Genomic DNA, 13,279 nt, shown 5'->3' on the forward strand with positions numbered 1-13,279 from the left:
CTAAGGGGAGGTGCACCCCACTAATGGGACACCAGGTGGGACCTACTGGGAGTTCCGTAAAAATTGGTCACACAGGTGGATCCTCAGGTGCTGGGCAGGGGGCAGGAGCCATGCTGTCTCGAGGGGCCTGTGAAGAGGGGGATGACCCCTGGCCTCCTCATCCTAGCCCAAGGTCATCATGCATTCCAGGATGGCTGCTACCAGGCAGGACAGAAGCTGCAGGCCAAGAATGTTGACATCCCAGTGACACCTGTTTTCCCTGGAGATAAGGGGGACAGGCCTGGACCCTCAGGGCTCCTGCCCCCTCGTCTGCCTGGGAGCTAAGCTCTGAGGGGACCAACAACCCAGGCATATAGAGGGGAACCTGGGGTCTGGGAGTTCAAGGCCACTGGCCTGAGCTCAGAGGGACTGGGGAGTGGGGAGCAGGGGTCCCCAGTGGAGGCAATGGAGGGACAGTGGTCCCTGTGGTTTAGGTGCTTGTCAGCTCATTGTTCGGGCTCAGCAATCCCACCCAGCCTGCACCAGCCTGCACCCGGCCTGCCTCCTGGGCAGTGGGCGGTGTTTTCTCAGCTGGTTGGACACAGGGCTGGCTCCTGTATGCACAGGCCCTCAGGGGTCGCCACCACTGCTCCTCTCATGTCCCCTGGGAGAGTGGGTGGTGGGACATGGGATCAGATATTGAGGTGAGCAGATGCCACCTGGGGACGGGGGAGGGGGAGGAAGCTGGTCAATAACGGGGTGATGGGACATTATAGGGGAACGGGTGGTCAGATATAGGGTGGGGGACATCACCGAGTGTGTACGGAGTGTGTGTACGGAGTGTGTACGGAGACACCCAAGAGACAAAGCGAAGAGCCGAGGGCGGCTGACGTGCAGAGACTTCACGAAGAGAGCCGAGTGGCCTCGGAAGGGCCGAGTGTGTACGGAGACACCCGAGTGTGTACGGAGACACCCGAGAGACAACGCGAAGAGCCCACGGCGGCTGAAGTGTGGAGACTTGAGGAACAGAGCCGAGTGGCCTCGGAAGGGCCGAGTCTGTACGGAGAAACCCGAGTGTGTACGGAAAGGGCCGAGTGTGTACGGAGACACCCGAGAGACAAGGCGAAGAGCCCAGGGAGATGGAAGAGAGCCGAGTTGCCTCGGAAGGGCCGAGTCTGTACGGAGACACCCGAGTGTGTACGGAAAGGGCCGAGGGTCGAGGACAGAGTGGAAAAGGGGGACCCAAAGAGCCCATGTTGGCAGGGAGTAGTCGAGGGCCAAAGAACCGGTTCAGGGGCGGCGCAGAGTGTCCAGGTCCTGAGCGGACCGCGGGGGGCCACGCAGAGGGCACCTGGAGGGCCAGAGACGGTGGACGGGCCGGGGGCGGTCGGCAGGCGGGGAGGGGAGCGGGGCGGCGGGAGGTGATCTGGGTCCGGCGGGGAGTGGGGGCGGCGCAGGCTCGGAAGAGGGAGGCCCTGGAGGACGCTGGGGTCCGGAATGGCCCGGCGGGAAGCGGAGTCAGGGGCGGCGCCAGCATTGGGGGAGGTCCGGGGCGTGGTGGAGGCCCGGGGCGTGGTGGAGGCCCTGGGTGTGGGTCCAGCCTTCAGCCCCGACCTCCTAGGGTCAGCCCAGGTCAGGTGTAGCCGGAGAACAGCCAGAGGAATACCACTTTCACTTCTGTGGTCAGAGTGGGAGGAGGACACGTGGGAGCCTGTGTCCCTCAGTGAGCCTCCCTGCAGAAGTACCCAGCCCGACACCCCTCAGAGATCTGATGGAGTCCAGGGCACAGAGCCTGAAGAGTCCTGGCAGGGACGGGGTCGTGAATGTACCCAGGACACTGCGTCCTCCCCGAGTCGGCCCTCGGGACACAGCGTCCTCCTCCAGTCTACACTCGGAACACAGCGTCCTCCTCCCGTCTACACTCGGAACACAGTGTCCTCCTCCACTCTACACTGGGGACACAGTGTCCTTCTCCCACCTACACTGGGGAGCCTCAGATACAGTGTCCTTCTCTAGCCTACACTGGGGACACAGTGTCCTCCTCCAGCCTACACTCGGAACACAGTGTCCTTCTGCAGTATACACACGGGACACCGTATCCTCCTCAGTGACCTTGGCTTCCCATGAGAGTGACCATGAGGAGCGCGGGTGTGCACACCCCAGACAGTAGACGAGGCACTTCCCTTGGAGGGCACCTGTCTTCAAGGCCGCCCAGTGGAGGAGGCCCCGGCCTCCAGCCCTGTCTGTGGACTCTCCATTCAGAACTTAGACTTGCCCTAGCAACAAAGGTACCTGGCCCACAAACCCAGCCAAGACCCAATTCCCGTTTTCCCGGCCCACTCGGGAAGGACTCATGCCCAGGGCATGAGTTCTGTGGCCCGCTAATATCAGTGTCCACTCCACTGCCGGCCCTGGGAATGCCAAAGGCCCTCTACCACCTGACGAGGTAGGGATGAGGAGAGGGAGGTGACCTGGAGGGTCTTGGGCCCAAGGAGTCAGCCGGGTGCTGAGAAGAGGGGCAGATGGAGAAGGGACCGAGGGGACAGGGAGACAAACTGGAGTGATGAGGACCCAAGCTTAGGGCCTGGGGTCCTGAGGGGTGGGAAGATGCAGGAAGGAGCTTCCCAGGACCCTGCAGAGGACGGCCTGCCCTTCAGGACCCCAACCCCAGAGATGTGGACCCCAGGCAGGAGGTGCTTTGAGCCCCGAGGGTGTAGGGCTGACGGCGGCCAGCAGGGGGCGAAGGCAGTCTTCTGAGCATCCGCGCCGCTGTCTGCCTTGAGGAAGGGACTGGGTCCATCCCATGCTCACACACAGGGCAGGTGGGCGGGGCTGTCCTTGTCCTGCCGGCGTGGACACACAGGGCAGGTAGGCGTGGCTGCCCTGGTCCTGCCGGAGCTGGACTCACCAGGCAGGTGAGCAGTGCTGTCCTGGTTCTGCCGGCCCTGGACACACAGGGCAGGTGAGCAGTGCAGGGTGTAGGGCTGACGGCGGCCAGCAGGGGGCGCAGACAGTCTTCTGAGCATCAGCGCTGCTGTCTGCTTTGAGGGACTGTGTCCATCCCATGATCACACACAAGGCAGGTGGGCGGGGCTGTCCTGGTCCTGCCCCAGACGGACACACAGGGCAGGTGGGCAGGGCTGTCCTGGTCCTGTCCTTGCTGGACACACAGAGGCAGGTGGGCGGGGCTATCCTGGTCCTGCCGGTGCTGGACACACCAGGCAGGTGAGCCGAGCAGTCTGATGAAAAGGTGCTAGTGGAAGGTGACCTTGACACAGACTCAGGGCTGTGACGGGGGCAGGTGCAGGACCCAGAGTCACTCAGGAGAGGCTCAGGTGGAGGCTGAGGCCACAGCCTGGGGAAGAAGTCAGCCTGTCACTCCTGGGACAGGAAAGTGCTCCTGCGGGACCCTGAGGCCAACCACATGCTCATGAGGGACATGGAGTGCTGGGCGCAGGAGGAGGGAGGCTCAGGCCCTGGGCTGCGGGATTTGGTGATGGAGGAGCACTGAGCCTCTCTCTCAGGGAGACTTCTGTCCCCAGGCAGACCCACAGCCTGAGCCCCACCTTGCCCCTGTGCCTCTCTCAGGAAGCAGCCTAAGGCCAGGTGACCCGAGGCTCTGGCAGACCCAGGGTGCTTTCCTGTCACACAGCCCCTGGGCGACAACCCCCATCAGGAAGGAGTTGGGACAGGGGGTGCTCAGCTGGGCCCCAGAGGAGGCCACTCCTAGACAGGAGACATGACAGAGCAGTGCCACCACTCAGAGGCCCAAAGAGAGGAGGGCAGGGTCTCATGTTCCTGGTCAGAGGGAGCCAGCTGACCCACCAGGGGGCAGGGGGCGTGACCCCGGGGCCTAGGCCTGTGTCGGGGTCCAGCGAGTCACTCCAGCAGGTCTCCCACAGCGAGTACCACCTGGTGGGCTCACCACAAGCACACAGGCCATTGCAGCTCCAAGGTGCCTCAGGGCCACCACGGCTTCTCTGGACAGCCAAGTGGGATGTGGGGCCAGCAGGCAGAGTCCAGCACACTATCTCCAGCTGTCCCACAGGGAGGAAGGAGTGTCACCAGGAGGGTGAGAGCTGGGTGAGAACTGGACACTGTCCATGTAACTGAGCCCTGCTCTGGTGGGGGAGCCCACCCCATGCCAGCAGGGTGGCAGCAGGACACTAGAAGTGTCACTGCAGGGGACACAGGCTCACACTGACATGGCACAAGGATCCTGCTCTGGGGGAGCAGACGGGGAGAGGGTGGTGCCAGGGAGACCTGATTGAAGACGCTCCCAAACCCAGGGGTCCAAAGAGCTGAGCAGAGGGGAGCGGGGAAGGAGCCTCAGGGCCCAGGGAGCTGCAGAGATGAGCAGAGGGGAGACCTGGGCCCCAGGGAGCTGCAGAGCTGAGCAGAGGGGAGGCCTGGGCCCCAGGGAGCTGCAGAGCTGAGCAGAGGGGAGGCCTGGGCCCCAGGGCCCAGGGAGCTGCAGAGCTGAGCAGGGGGGAGGGGGAGGAGCCCCAGGGAGCTGCAGAGCTGAGAAGCGGGGAGGGAGGGAGGAGCCTGGTGGACAGGACATCTGGAAGGCAGGGATGAGGGGCCAACTTTGGATGCAATTTCATGGCCCTATTAGTGTCCTGCGCTTGGAAGCAAAGAGTCACAGGGGCTGAAACCATTTCCCCAGTCAGGTGGGATCTTCTCCCCCAGCCTTGGAGGGCAGAAGGCTGAGACCAGGGGTCACAGGGCTTAGCTCCCTCCACAGGCTGCAGGGTAGGCTCCAGGCATGACTTGTCCAGCTACAGAGGGAACTTTACAGATGGCGGGAGTGCCAAGGTGGCCCTTCAGCACTTGTCCAGTGCAGGGGAACACTGGGGCTGATGTAGGAAATAACCACAAACCAGCAGCTGAAAACCACAGGAACCTGTCCTCTGCCAGCCCTGGAGGGTAGAGGCCAAGACCAGGGGCCCCAGGCTGAGGTCCCTGCACAGGCTCCAGGTGGCCCTGGGCTAGTGGCCCCTCACTGCTGTCTCTGCCTCCATCCCCACGGGGCTCCTCCTCTGTGTCTGTGTCCCCTCCTCTGTCTCTAGTGAGGACACTGCCATCCCATGAGGGCCCCCTGACCCAGGATGGTGTCATCTTGAGATCATTACCTCATTACATCTGCAGAGACCCTACGTGCAAAAGAAGCCCTGTCCCGAGGTCACAGTGCACTTGGGGTGCTACTCGGCCCACTGGGGTAGGACATGGGGAGGCATCCCAGGTGGGGAGGAGGAAGGCAGGTGATTGACGGGGAGGAGGAAGGCAGGGGAGCAGGGGCAAGTGGGCAAGCCCATGTGGGATGCCTGATAGACTTCCAAGCAGGGTGCTGGGCATGGAGTCCCGTCTGGGAGCCCGTGTGTGCTCATCTACAAACGGGGGAGTCATGGGCAGGTCAGAGGGTGTAAGTCATGAGACAGATGAGATCATCCACCCCAGGTGCAGAAGGAAGCTGCCCCAGGACTCCAGGCAGGGCCTGGGAACCGGCCAGCGTTTGGCAGGTGGAGGACGAGCACTCTGGAGGTAGGACAGCCGGACCACCAGGAAGCGGGGAAGGGTGGGTGCCTGGTGTCCTGTTGTGGGGTCACGGGGGCATGACAACTGGTTTGGTGCCAGGGCCCCTGGAATGTGGGAGCAAAGGGCGTGTGGGGCTCTGTGCCCTCACAGTGTGTCTCAGGGAGAGCTAGGTCCTGTTGCATGGAGGCCACCACCCTGCCCGCCCAGCCAAGGGACTGCCTGTCCCCTTTCGTTTCTGTCTCCAGCCCACTGTACCTTCCCACAGAGCCAAGGCAGCATTGTGTCCTGATGCTCAAGATGTCATGAGGTCTGACGCTGTCCAGCCGCTGCCTGTCCTTGGCTTGAGCATAGAGAGGAGAGCCATTGGGATGGATCAGGGGCCACCCCAGCCATCTTGACCTCAGGGTCCCACAAGGCTCCCTAAATATGTCCCCTTAACTTTGAAGAGTTGCACGTCACTGGTGGTCCTGGGAGGTGTCTGCTCCTACAAGAGCCCCACAGAGCAGGTGTGTGTCCTGTCCACTGTGCCCAGAGAGTGAGAGGACACACCCATGCTGCGGTCGCTCCAGGGGCCACTGCAGGCTGCCCAGCAGGGGGACCTGACCTGTCTTCAAACCCTGAGGGCCAATCAGAAGGACCAGAGGGCCCCTCCCAATCTGGTGAGAGCCAGGCTACACACTGACCTCACTTTGAGCAGGAACCTTTGGGGTGAGGGGGCGCCCCCTGGCTGCAGCCAGTGCTCCCAAGAGCCCCAGCACCTTTCATGGAGTGGACGAGCTCCAGTTCAGCTCTCCATCCATTTTCCTTTAGACCCCCTCCACCCAGGGGGTGGCCTCTCCTGGGCTGTGGGAGCAGGAACCAGCCCCCAGCTCCCACCTTGATGGTCTCCCAGACAGGCGCTTGCAGTCCGGGGCCCTAAGGAGCTCTGGGACCAGGGTTGGGGTGAGGATGCTGCCGAGCGCTGGCTTGGAACCCAGGAGGAGGAGGTTCCCAAGGGAGTCCTTCACCCACAAGGCCGGTTCTAGCCCATGGGGAGGGGACCGTGGAGCCTGGGGTCCTTGGGTTCTGGGGCTGGAGCCTGGGGTGTGGAGGAGCTGGGCTCACTTAGTGGCATGGAGAGTGGGTGCGGGGACTCCACCTCCACCCAGCCAGCACCTCTCCTTTCGGGGACGGGAAGACTTGTGGATGCCAAGCCCTCCTCCACAGCGGGAGGAACCCTTGGCGTGGGCCTGCAAGACAGCAGCACCTCCCGCGAAAACCCTCTCCTTGCGGAGTGCCCCGACAATCCTGCTGGGAGACAGCGGTGGTGACAGGAGAGACGCAGGGTCCCTGGCCCCACTGCAGTCGTTGGAGTGGCACGTGGGCAGAGGCCGCTGGAGGAGCCTGCAGGAGGCTGGGGGAGTGGCGCCCTGACCATCTCAGAGGGCGGAGGATGACTCGGTGGAGGGGGGGGAGGGCGCTGGTGTCTGTGAAGTTTGGGTGCCACGGCCAGGTGAGCGAGGATGGGTCGGGACAGCAGGTGAAGCTCGGAGGTCATAGTCAGTTCTTTACAGGACGCCTGTGAGTAGAGCCCTGCCCAGCGCCCCGCGTGCGTGTCCAGGGCTCCGCATGCCTCCCCTGCTTCCCTCTGCGCCTGCCCAGCGCCCCGTGAGCTTGCCAAGGGCTCCCCGTGCCTCCCCTGCGCCCCCTCTGCGCCTGCCCAGCTCCCCGAGTGCCTGCCCAGAGGTCTTGGCGCCTCCCCAGCGCCCCCTCAGCGCCCTGTGCGCCTGCCCAGCGCCCCCTCTGCGCCTGCCCGGCGCCCCGTGTGCCTGCCCAGGGCTCCCCGTGCCTCCCCTGCGCCCCCTCTGCGCCTGCCCAGGGCTCCCCGTGCCTCCCCTGCGTCCCTGTGTGCCTGCCGGGCCAAGCCTGTGCTCCCTGTGAGCCTGCCTGGGTGAGCCCCGTGGACCCGCAGTTGCAAGCGGGCGCTCTTCTGCAGCTGGAGAGGAGCACAGTGTCCCGCTGCCCAGGGCAGCGCCTGTGCGAGGGGAGAACCCAGGAGGGCTGAGGAGGCGCGTGGTCGGCCCTAAGGGGAAGTCTCAGAGATGCCTGGTAGGGCGCTGGCCGCGACCTCGGGGGTCTCTACGGGAGCGAGGTCCCAGGGGCTGCTGCTTCTCCCACTCTAATGCAGAGTGCACGGGCGACGAGTGCACGGGCGACTCCTGCAACTGCTACCTTGGCTCTGCAGGACTGAGCGGGTGACATGCCACCGCCTGGGGCTCTGTTGATTTGGCGAAGCACAGAGGGAGGGAGGGGAGGGGAGGACAGAAGGGAGTCGCCGCCCCCACCTGGTGGAGCCTTCAGCTGGCTGAGGCCAGAGTGCGGTGGAGTCCCAAGAGCTGAGCTAGCAGGACAGGACCTGGGCTGAGGAGCACGTGAGCCGCCCCAGTATGGGAGCCTTGGGCTGCTGGGCCTCCTGGTGCCATCCAGGAAGGGCCCTGTGAACTGAGTCCCACCGAGCGCAGGGGTCTCACAGCAACCCAATTAACAGGAGCCTTGAGAAGTGAGCCCTTCTGGGGGAGAGGTCTCCTGGGCGGACAGGGCAGGGTGTGTGCTCCGGAGCCAGCCACCTGCAGATCGCACCCTCACCCCAGCCTCTGAGCCGGGCCCACCTGGACAGTGGCTCAGCTTAGCAGCCCCTGCTTCCCAGGCTGTAGGTGGGGGGCCTGGAAGGTGGGGGAGGTGGCACACTGTGCCACCAGAGGGAAAGGGGGACTCCTGGAACCTTGCCAGGGGGAGCCTCTTTAAGTGACGGGGCACCTGCACGTTCTGTCGACCTCTCGGGTCATGCAGAGTGCCAGGCAGCACAGAGGAGCCAGGAGGGCCACGGTCTTGGCTGGGTCCCTCTCTGCCTCCCCATGTCTGCCTGGGTGAGGCTTCATGAGCAGAAGAGGGCTGTCCTTGAGACCACAGGATGTCACACACCCGGGAGCGCCCAGTCCAGCAGGCCTGACCCGATGACCAGGAGAATGGGACAGGGAACAGGGCACTCACAGCCCTGTCCTCCTCCCAGGCCATGGCGTCCCCCAGGATCGAGGCTGTCATCCGAGAGAGGCACAGGATGGGGGAGTGTCCCGTGTGGGAAGAGGAGACCGGGCAGCTGGTGTATGTGGACATCAACGCCAGGACTGTGTGCCGGTGGAACCCACTCTCTGGGGAGGTGCAGACCGTGGGTCTGAGTAAGTGGACCTGGGGGCTGCAGAGGGTGGGACAAAGGAAGTGGGTCTGGGGGCTGCAGAGGGTGGGCCTGAGGTACCTGGGGCATGCACACCTGTGTGGACTGCTGACCCCTGTGGACTCACACACCTGGGAGGTACCTGTGTGTCTGTGGGGCTTGCACACCTGTGTGGACTGCTGACCCCTGTGGACTCACACACCTGGGAGGTACCCGTGTGTCTGTGGGGCTTGCACACCTGTGTGGACTCTGACCTCTGTGGATTCACACACCTGGGAGGTACCTGTGTGTCTGTGGGGCTTGCACACCTGTGTGGACTCTGACCTCTGTGGATTCACACACCTGGGAGGTACCTGTGTGTCTGTGGGGCTTGCACACCTGTGTGGACTCTGACCTCTGTGGATTCACACACCTGGGAGGTACCTGTGTGTCTGTGGGGCTTGCACACCTGTGTGGATGATGACCCCCTGAGGAGCAGAAGCAGCACTCTGGGAGCGTCCCCCACTCACCCTCACCCTCCCCAAGGGCAGGTGCCACTGTCCCCCTTGCAGATCAGGGCTGGCCCCACGTCTGTGTCTGGCCTCAGGCACCCTCCTGTGGAGCCTGCCCCAGGCCCAGAGTCCTACCCAGGGCTCAGGGGCACCCGCGGCTCTCACACTGGCCCTGACGTGAGGAGAGGCCAGCGCTCTCCGCTCCTGCAGTCCTGGTGGCCCTGCAGGCAGGCTCAGCAGCCTCCAGTCCCATCTGGAGGCCCTGTGGTGGCCGTCGTGGGGGGGGGTGCAGAGAGGTGGTCCAGGCAGGCCCAGCAGGACTGGTCCTGTGCTCTGTGCCCTGACAGTGCCTCCTGGCAGGAGCCCCATGGGTGGGGTGGCACCGTCTCCTGGAGAAGCAACAACCAGGCCACCCTGCTGTCCTCTGTCCTCCCAGGAGATCCTGTTGGCTGTGTGGCTCTGCGCAGAGAGGGCAGCTACGTGGTGGCCTCTGGCACCTGCCTTGGCCTCCTGGACTGGGCGACGGGGCAGGTGGAGTGGGCGGCCTGGCTGGACAGGGACAAGCGCCACAACAGGTTCAACGACGGGAAGGTGGACCCCGCCGGGAGGTTTGTGGCAGGTGGGCTGCTGAAAGGACTGGCCCAGGCCACCTGGAGAGCCTCCCGTCATGGTGGGTGCTGGCTGGGTGGGGACCTCAGGAGCCCTCCCCAGGCTGCTGGCAAGCGGCCCCCGGGGGCCATGCAGGCGCTGGGCAGCCCACAGGTTCCCTCCTGCTCCAAAGCCCTTGGCTTCCAGGTCATTCTTCCTGGGTCCCTGCCCAGAGAGGACCCTGGGAGGGTTGAAGCCGCCAGGGTAGGGCAGCGGCCTGGGCTGCTGGCCGGAGGCCATTCATGTCCAGCTGAGAGCCCTGCACAGGCTCCAGGGGGCTCCTCCTGCCTCTCCAGCTCCTGGGCTCCAGGTGGCCCTGCTGACCCCTGCAGTCCATGAGGCAGGGCAGAGTTGGGGATCAAGTGCTGCAGGTGCCAGGGAGAACCAGCAGGTCCAGGGCCCCACTGGGGAGTGGGCACAGTCTGGCCACCTGGGGTCCTGCAGCAGGCGGGTGGCTGGGCTTAGGGACGTACCTGAGCTTTCCTCACAGGGACGCAGCTGTGCACCCTGTAGATGCCAGTGTCCAGGGTGACGTCCTGCTGCTTCGGGGGGGCTGACTACTCCGACCTGTACGTGACCTCTGCAGCGGACAGCCTGAGTCCAGAGCAGCTGTTGCGGGAGCCACAGGCTGGACACGTCTTCAAGGTCAGTGGGGTCTCCCTGCCAGGGTCAGCTTGGCTCCCGGCCACGGCTGCTGGCCAGGTGTAACGCATCTTGACCTCGGGGACTGGAGCGGGCTTGGCAGCATTCATGGGGACCTCTGTCCACCTGGAACACAGCCCTCCCGAGGCCCCACATGCCCTGCTGTGCACAGAGACGTTTACGGGAGGTTTAGGAAGCTGGTGTGGCTGGCACTGCCGTGGCTGGGGCTGCTGGGAGACTCAGCCACGCCCAGGGACTCACCTCCACCCTCTCCTCCTGCAGGTCACGGGCCTGGGGGTGAGGGGCCTCGCGTCCCGCCCCTTTGCTGGCTGAGGGACCCCACCGTCCAGCACAGCTCAAGACAGGCCTCTGTCCCTGGGGTCGGGCCAGGCTCGGCTCTGGCAGGGCGCTCCCTGCCTGACCGCTGTTCACAGCTGACAATAAATGTGGCCACCTCAATGTCATCTCTGCAGCTGCTGCCCCCCAGGGACCGCCCCACGCTCTGTCCAGGGTCACCCAGCTTCGGCTTGTAATGCCCCCATGTGTTCTACAAGGTCCCCACAGGTCACCTGCAGACTTCAGAACATGTGGCTGACACTGGTGTCTCTGAGGTTGACCTCTCTGCCTCCATTTGGTGCTGGATCACTGAGAGCAGGAACCTGAGCATGGGCTGTAGCTGTGCTGGACGTGCACAAGTCCATCTGCCAGGGATCCAGCTGGACATCAGGTGCCTTCACAGCACTGGGCGCCCAGCACCTCTACTTCCAAATAGCCCCTTTACCCCTGAAAGGCACCCACACTCCAGCAGTGACCCAGTCCCCTGCCCAGCCCCATCACCTGCCCACTGCCTGTGTCTGGATGGCCTGCTGTGGATAGGTCCTGCCCACAGAGTCCACAGTATGTGACCCTCTGTGTCGGCTTCTCTCACCAACCCCCACGTCTCAACGTCCATCCCACTTGCAGAGCTGCAGTCCTTTTCAAGGCTGAGTAATATTCCATCATGTGGATGGACTCGTCCTGTTCCCCATTCCTCCTCAGTGGACAACTGGGTCACTTCTCCCTTCTGACCCTTGTGCATGGTGCTGCTCTGAATGTTCACACACAAGTTTTCATTCCAGCGTCTGTTTCTGGGTCTTCAGGGACTAGGCTGGAGGTACTGATGGAGTGGGAACTCCCTGTGCAACCCCGAGAGGCCCCTGGGCACTGTCCCTGCACAGGGGCTCCACGCTGCCCTCCCACATGCACGTGCTAAGAGTGACTTAGAACGTTGAGTCCCCGACTCCAGAGGGCTCAGCACAGGGCTCCTGGAGGTCCCCACACAGGTGGCCTGCAGGTGCACACGGCTGATTGCCAGGTGCCGGGAGTCTCTGTCCTGGGGACCCGTGGTCATGATGGCAGAGTGCAGCTTGTGCTGTGGGCAGGGGCGGGCAGTGCTGTGACCAGGAAGGGCCGTCCTGGGGCTCGAGCCTCCATCTGGGAGTGAGGCCTGTGTGGAGTTGGTCCTGGCCGAGTGGTCAGTCCTGGAGAGGGGCAGCTGGCCTGGGAAGAGGAGAGGCCTGGTCTCAGGTGCAGCCCCTGATACAGGGTGCTGAGGGGCCAGGCGGGGACCTTGGGGAGGCCAAGCAGGGGCCCAGGAAGTGGGTGTCCTCCTGCTGACCACCACTGTCTGCTCAGGGACTGGGAGGCCAGGAGGCAACTCTGTGGGAGACCAACTTTGCATGTGACTGAGTCATACTCCCCGGCTGGGTGTGAGGCGCTCAGTCACAGAAATGTGGCAGAGCTTCCCCCACCTTCTTGGGTTTGAGGGTCGGTGTCTCGGGCATGGGTGTGTCTTGCTACAGCCCCATGGGTCATGGGCGAAGCTACGCTCTCCTGTTCCTTTGTAATATCACTCCTTGCCCTGTTCAGGGTAGAATCTTCCATGGAAGTACCTTGTGTGTCCCCTCCTCTTACTGTGCCCTTGGGTGTGGCCTACCCAGGTGTCAGGCAACCTGCTGACAGTGGACATCATGAAGGCAGACTCAGCCCTCTGATACCTGACCCCTTGCCTATTTGAATAACTTCTCACTAAAAGGGGTCAGCGCGTGCTCTCGCTCTCTCTCTCTTCCTGCGGACCCTTAAGGTCAGAGGAGCCATCAGAGTGACCCCAAAGTAAAAGGTATTTGTGTATGTTGTGTGGTCATTTTGCACAGCCCAGTCAGCCCAGTTTACCTGGATGACCCCTGAGCCTTTTAGTTGCAAGAAGAGAAACTCGGCACATGATTTTGGAAATTCAAATGGAAATGAAACCCATTAAACACTATTGGTCAAAAAATGGTGATTGAACAAGCTTTGGAAACTATATTCAGTGAAATGAAAGTATATCCAAACCAAAGTTTCCACAAAAATTGACTCATAATCATCCATAACTAAAATTTGAAAAAAAATATTTAAAGAGAAACAGAAGAAAATCCATGTAATCTTAGAGAGTGGTAACTCTGTGTGTGTGTGTGTGTGTGTGTGTGTTCTGGAACTGGGGATCAAATTCAGGGCTGCACACATGGTGGACAACCTCAGCTACATACAACCTCAGCTGTATCCCTAGCCCTTGGTGGTGAGTTTTAACACACAATACTAAAACTAAATGGCAGAAGAAAATATTGATAGCATGGACTTTATAAAATTAAATTTTTACCAAGTGTGGTGTTGCATGCCAAGAATCCTAATTACTCAAAAGGCTGAGGCAGGGGGGCTGGGGATGTGCTCAGCGGTAGCGCGCTCGCCTGGCATG

General features: G+C 62.6%; 1 protein-coding gene across 1 annotated transcript; it reads left to right on the top strand.

Moving 5' to 3' along the window:
- Window positions 1–2,367: 2,367 nt before the first annotated feature.
- LOC144371921 (regucalcin-like) lies at window positions 2,368–10,337 on the top strand. Its single transcript, XM_078035214.1, has 4 exons — window positions 2,368–2,425; window positions 5,440–5,523; window positions 8,567–8,732; window positions 9,656–10,337. Exons 3-4 carry the CDS (start codon window positions 8,570–8,572, stop codon window positions 10,204–10,206), a joined length of 714 nt encoding a protein of 237 aa, XP_077891340.1. The 5' UTR covers window positions 2,368–2,425; window positions 5,440–5,523; window positions 8,567–8,569; the 3' UTR covers window positions 10,207–10,337.
- Window positions 10,338–13,279: the final 2,942 nt, after the last annotated feature.

Source organism: Ictidomys tridecemlineatus, chromosome Y (assembly GCF_052094955.1).
Source record: "Ictidomys tridecemlineatus isolate mIctTri1 chromosome Y, mIctTri1.hap1, whole genome shotgun sequence".
In the NCBI taxonomy this organism is placed as follows: Eukaryota; Metazoa; Chordata; class Mammalia; order Rodentia; family Sciuridae; genus Ictidomys; species Ictidomys tridecemlineatus.

Bases quoted from the DNA above. Each gene is read 5' to 3' on its own strand.
- LOC144371921 (XM_078035214.1), top strand. From the start codon at position 8,570: ATGGCGTCCCCCAGGATCGAGGCTGTCATCCGAGAGAGGCACAGGATG. The intron at 8,733-9,655 runs GTAAGTGGACCT...CTGTCCTCCCAG, and splicing joins GGTGCAGACCGTGGGTCTGA to GAGATCCTGTTGGCTGTGTG.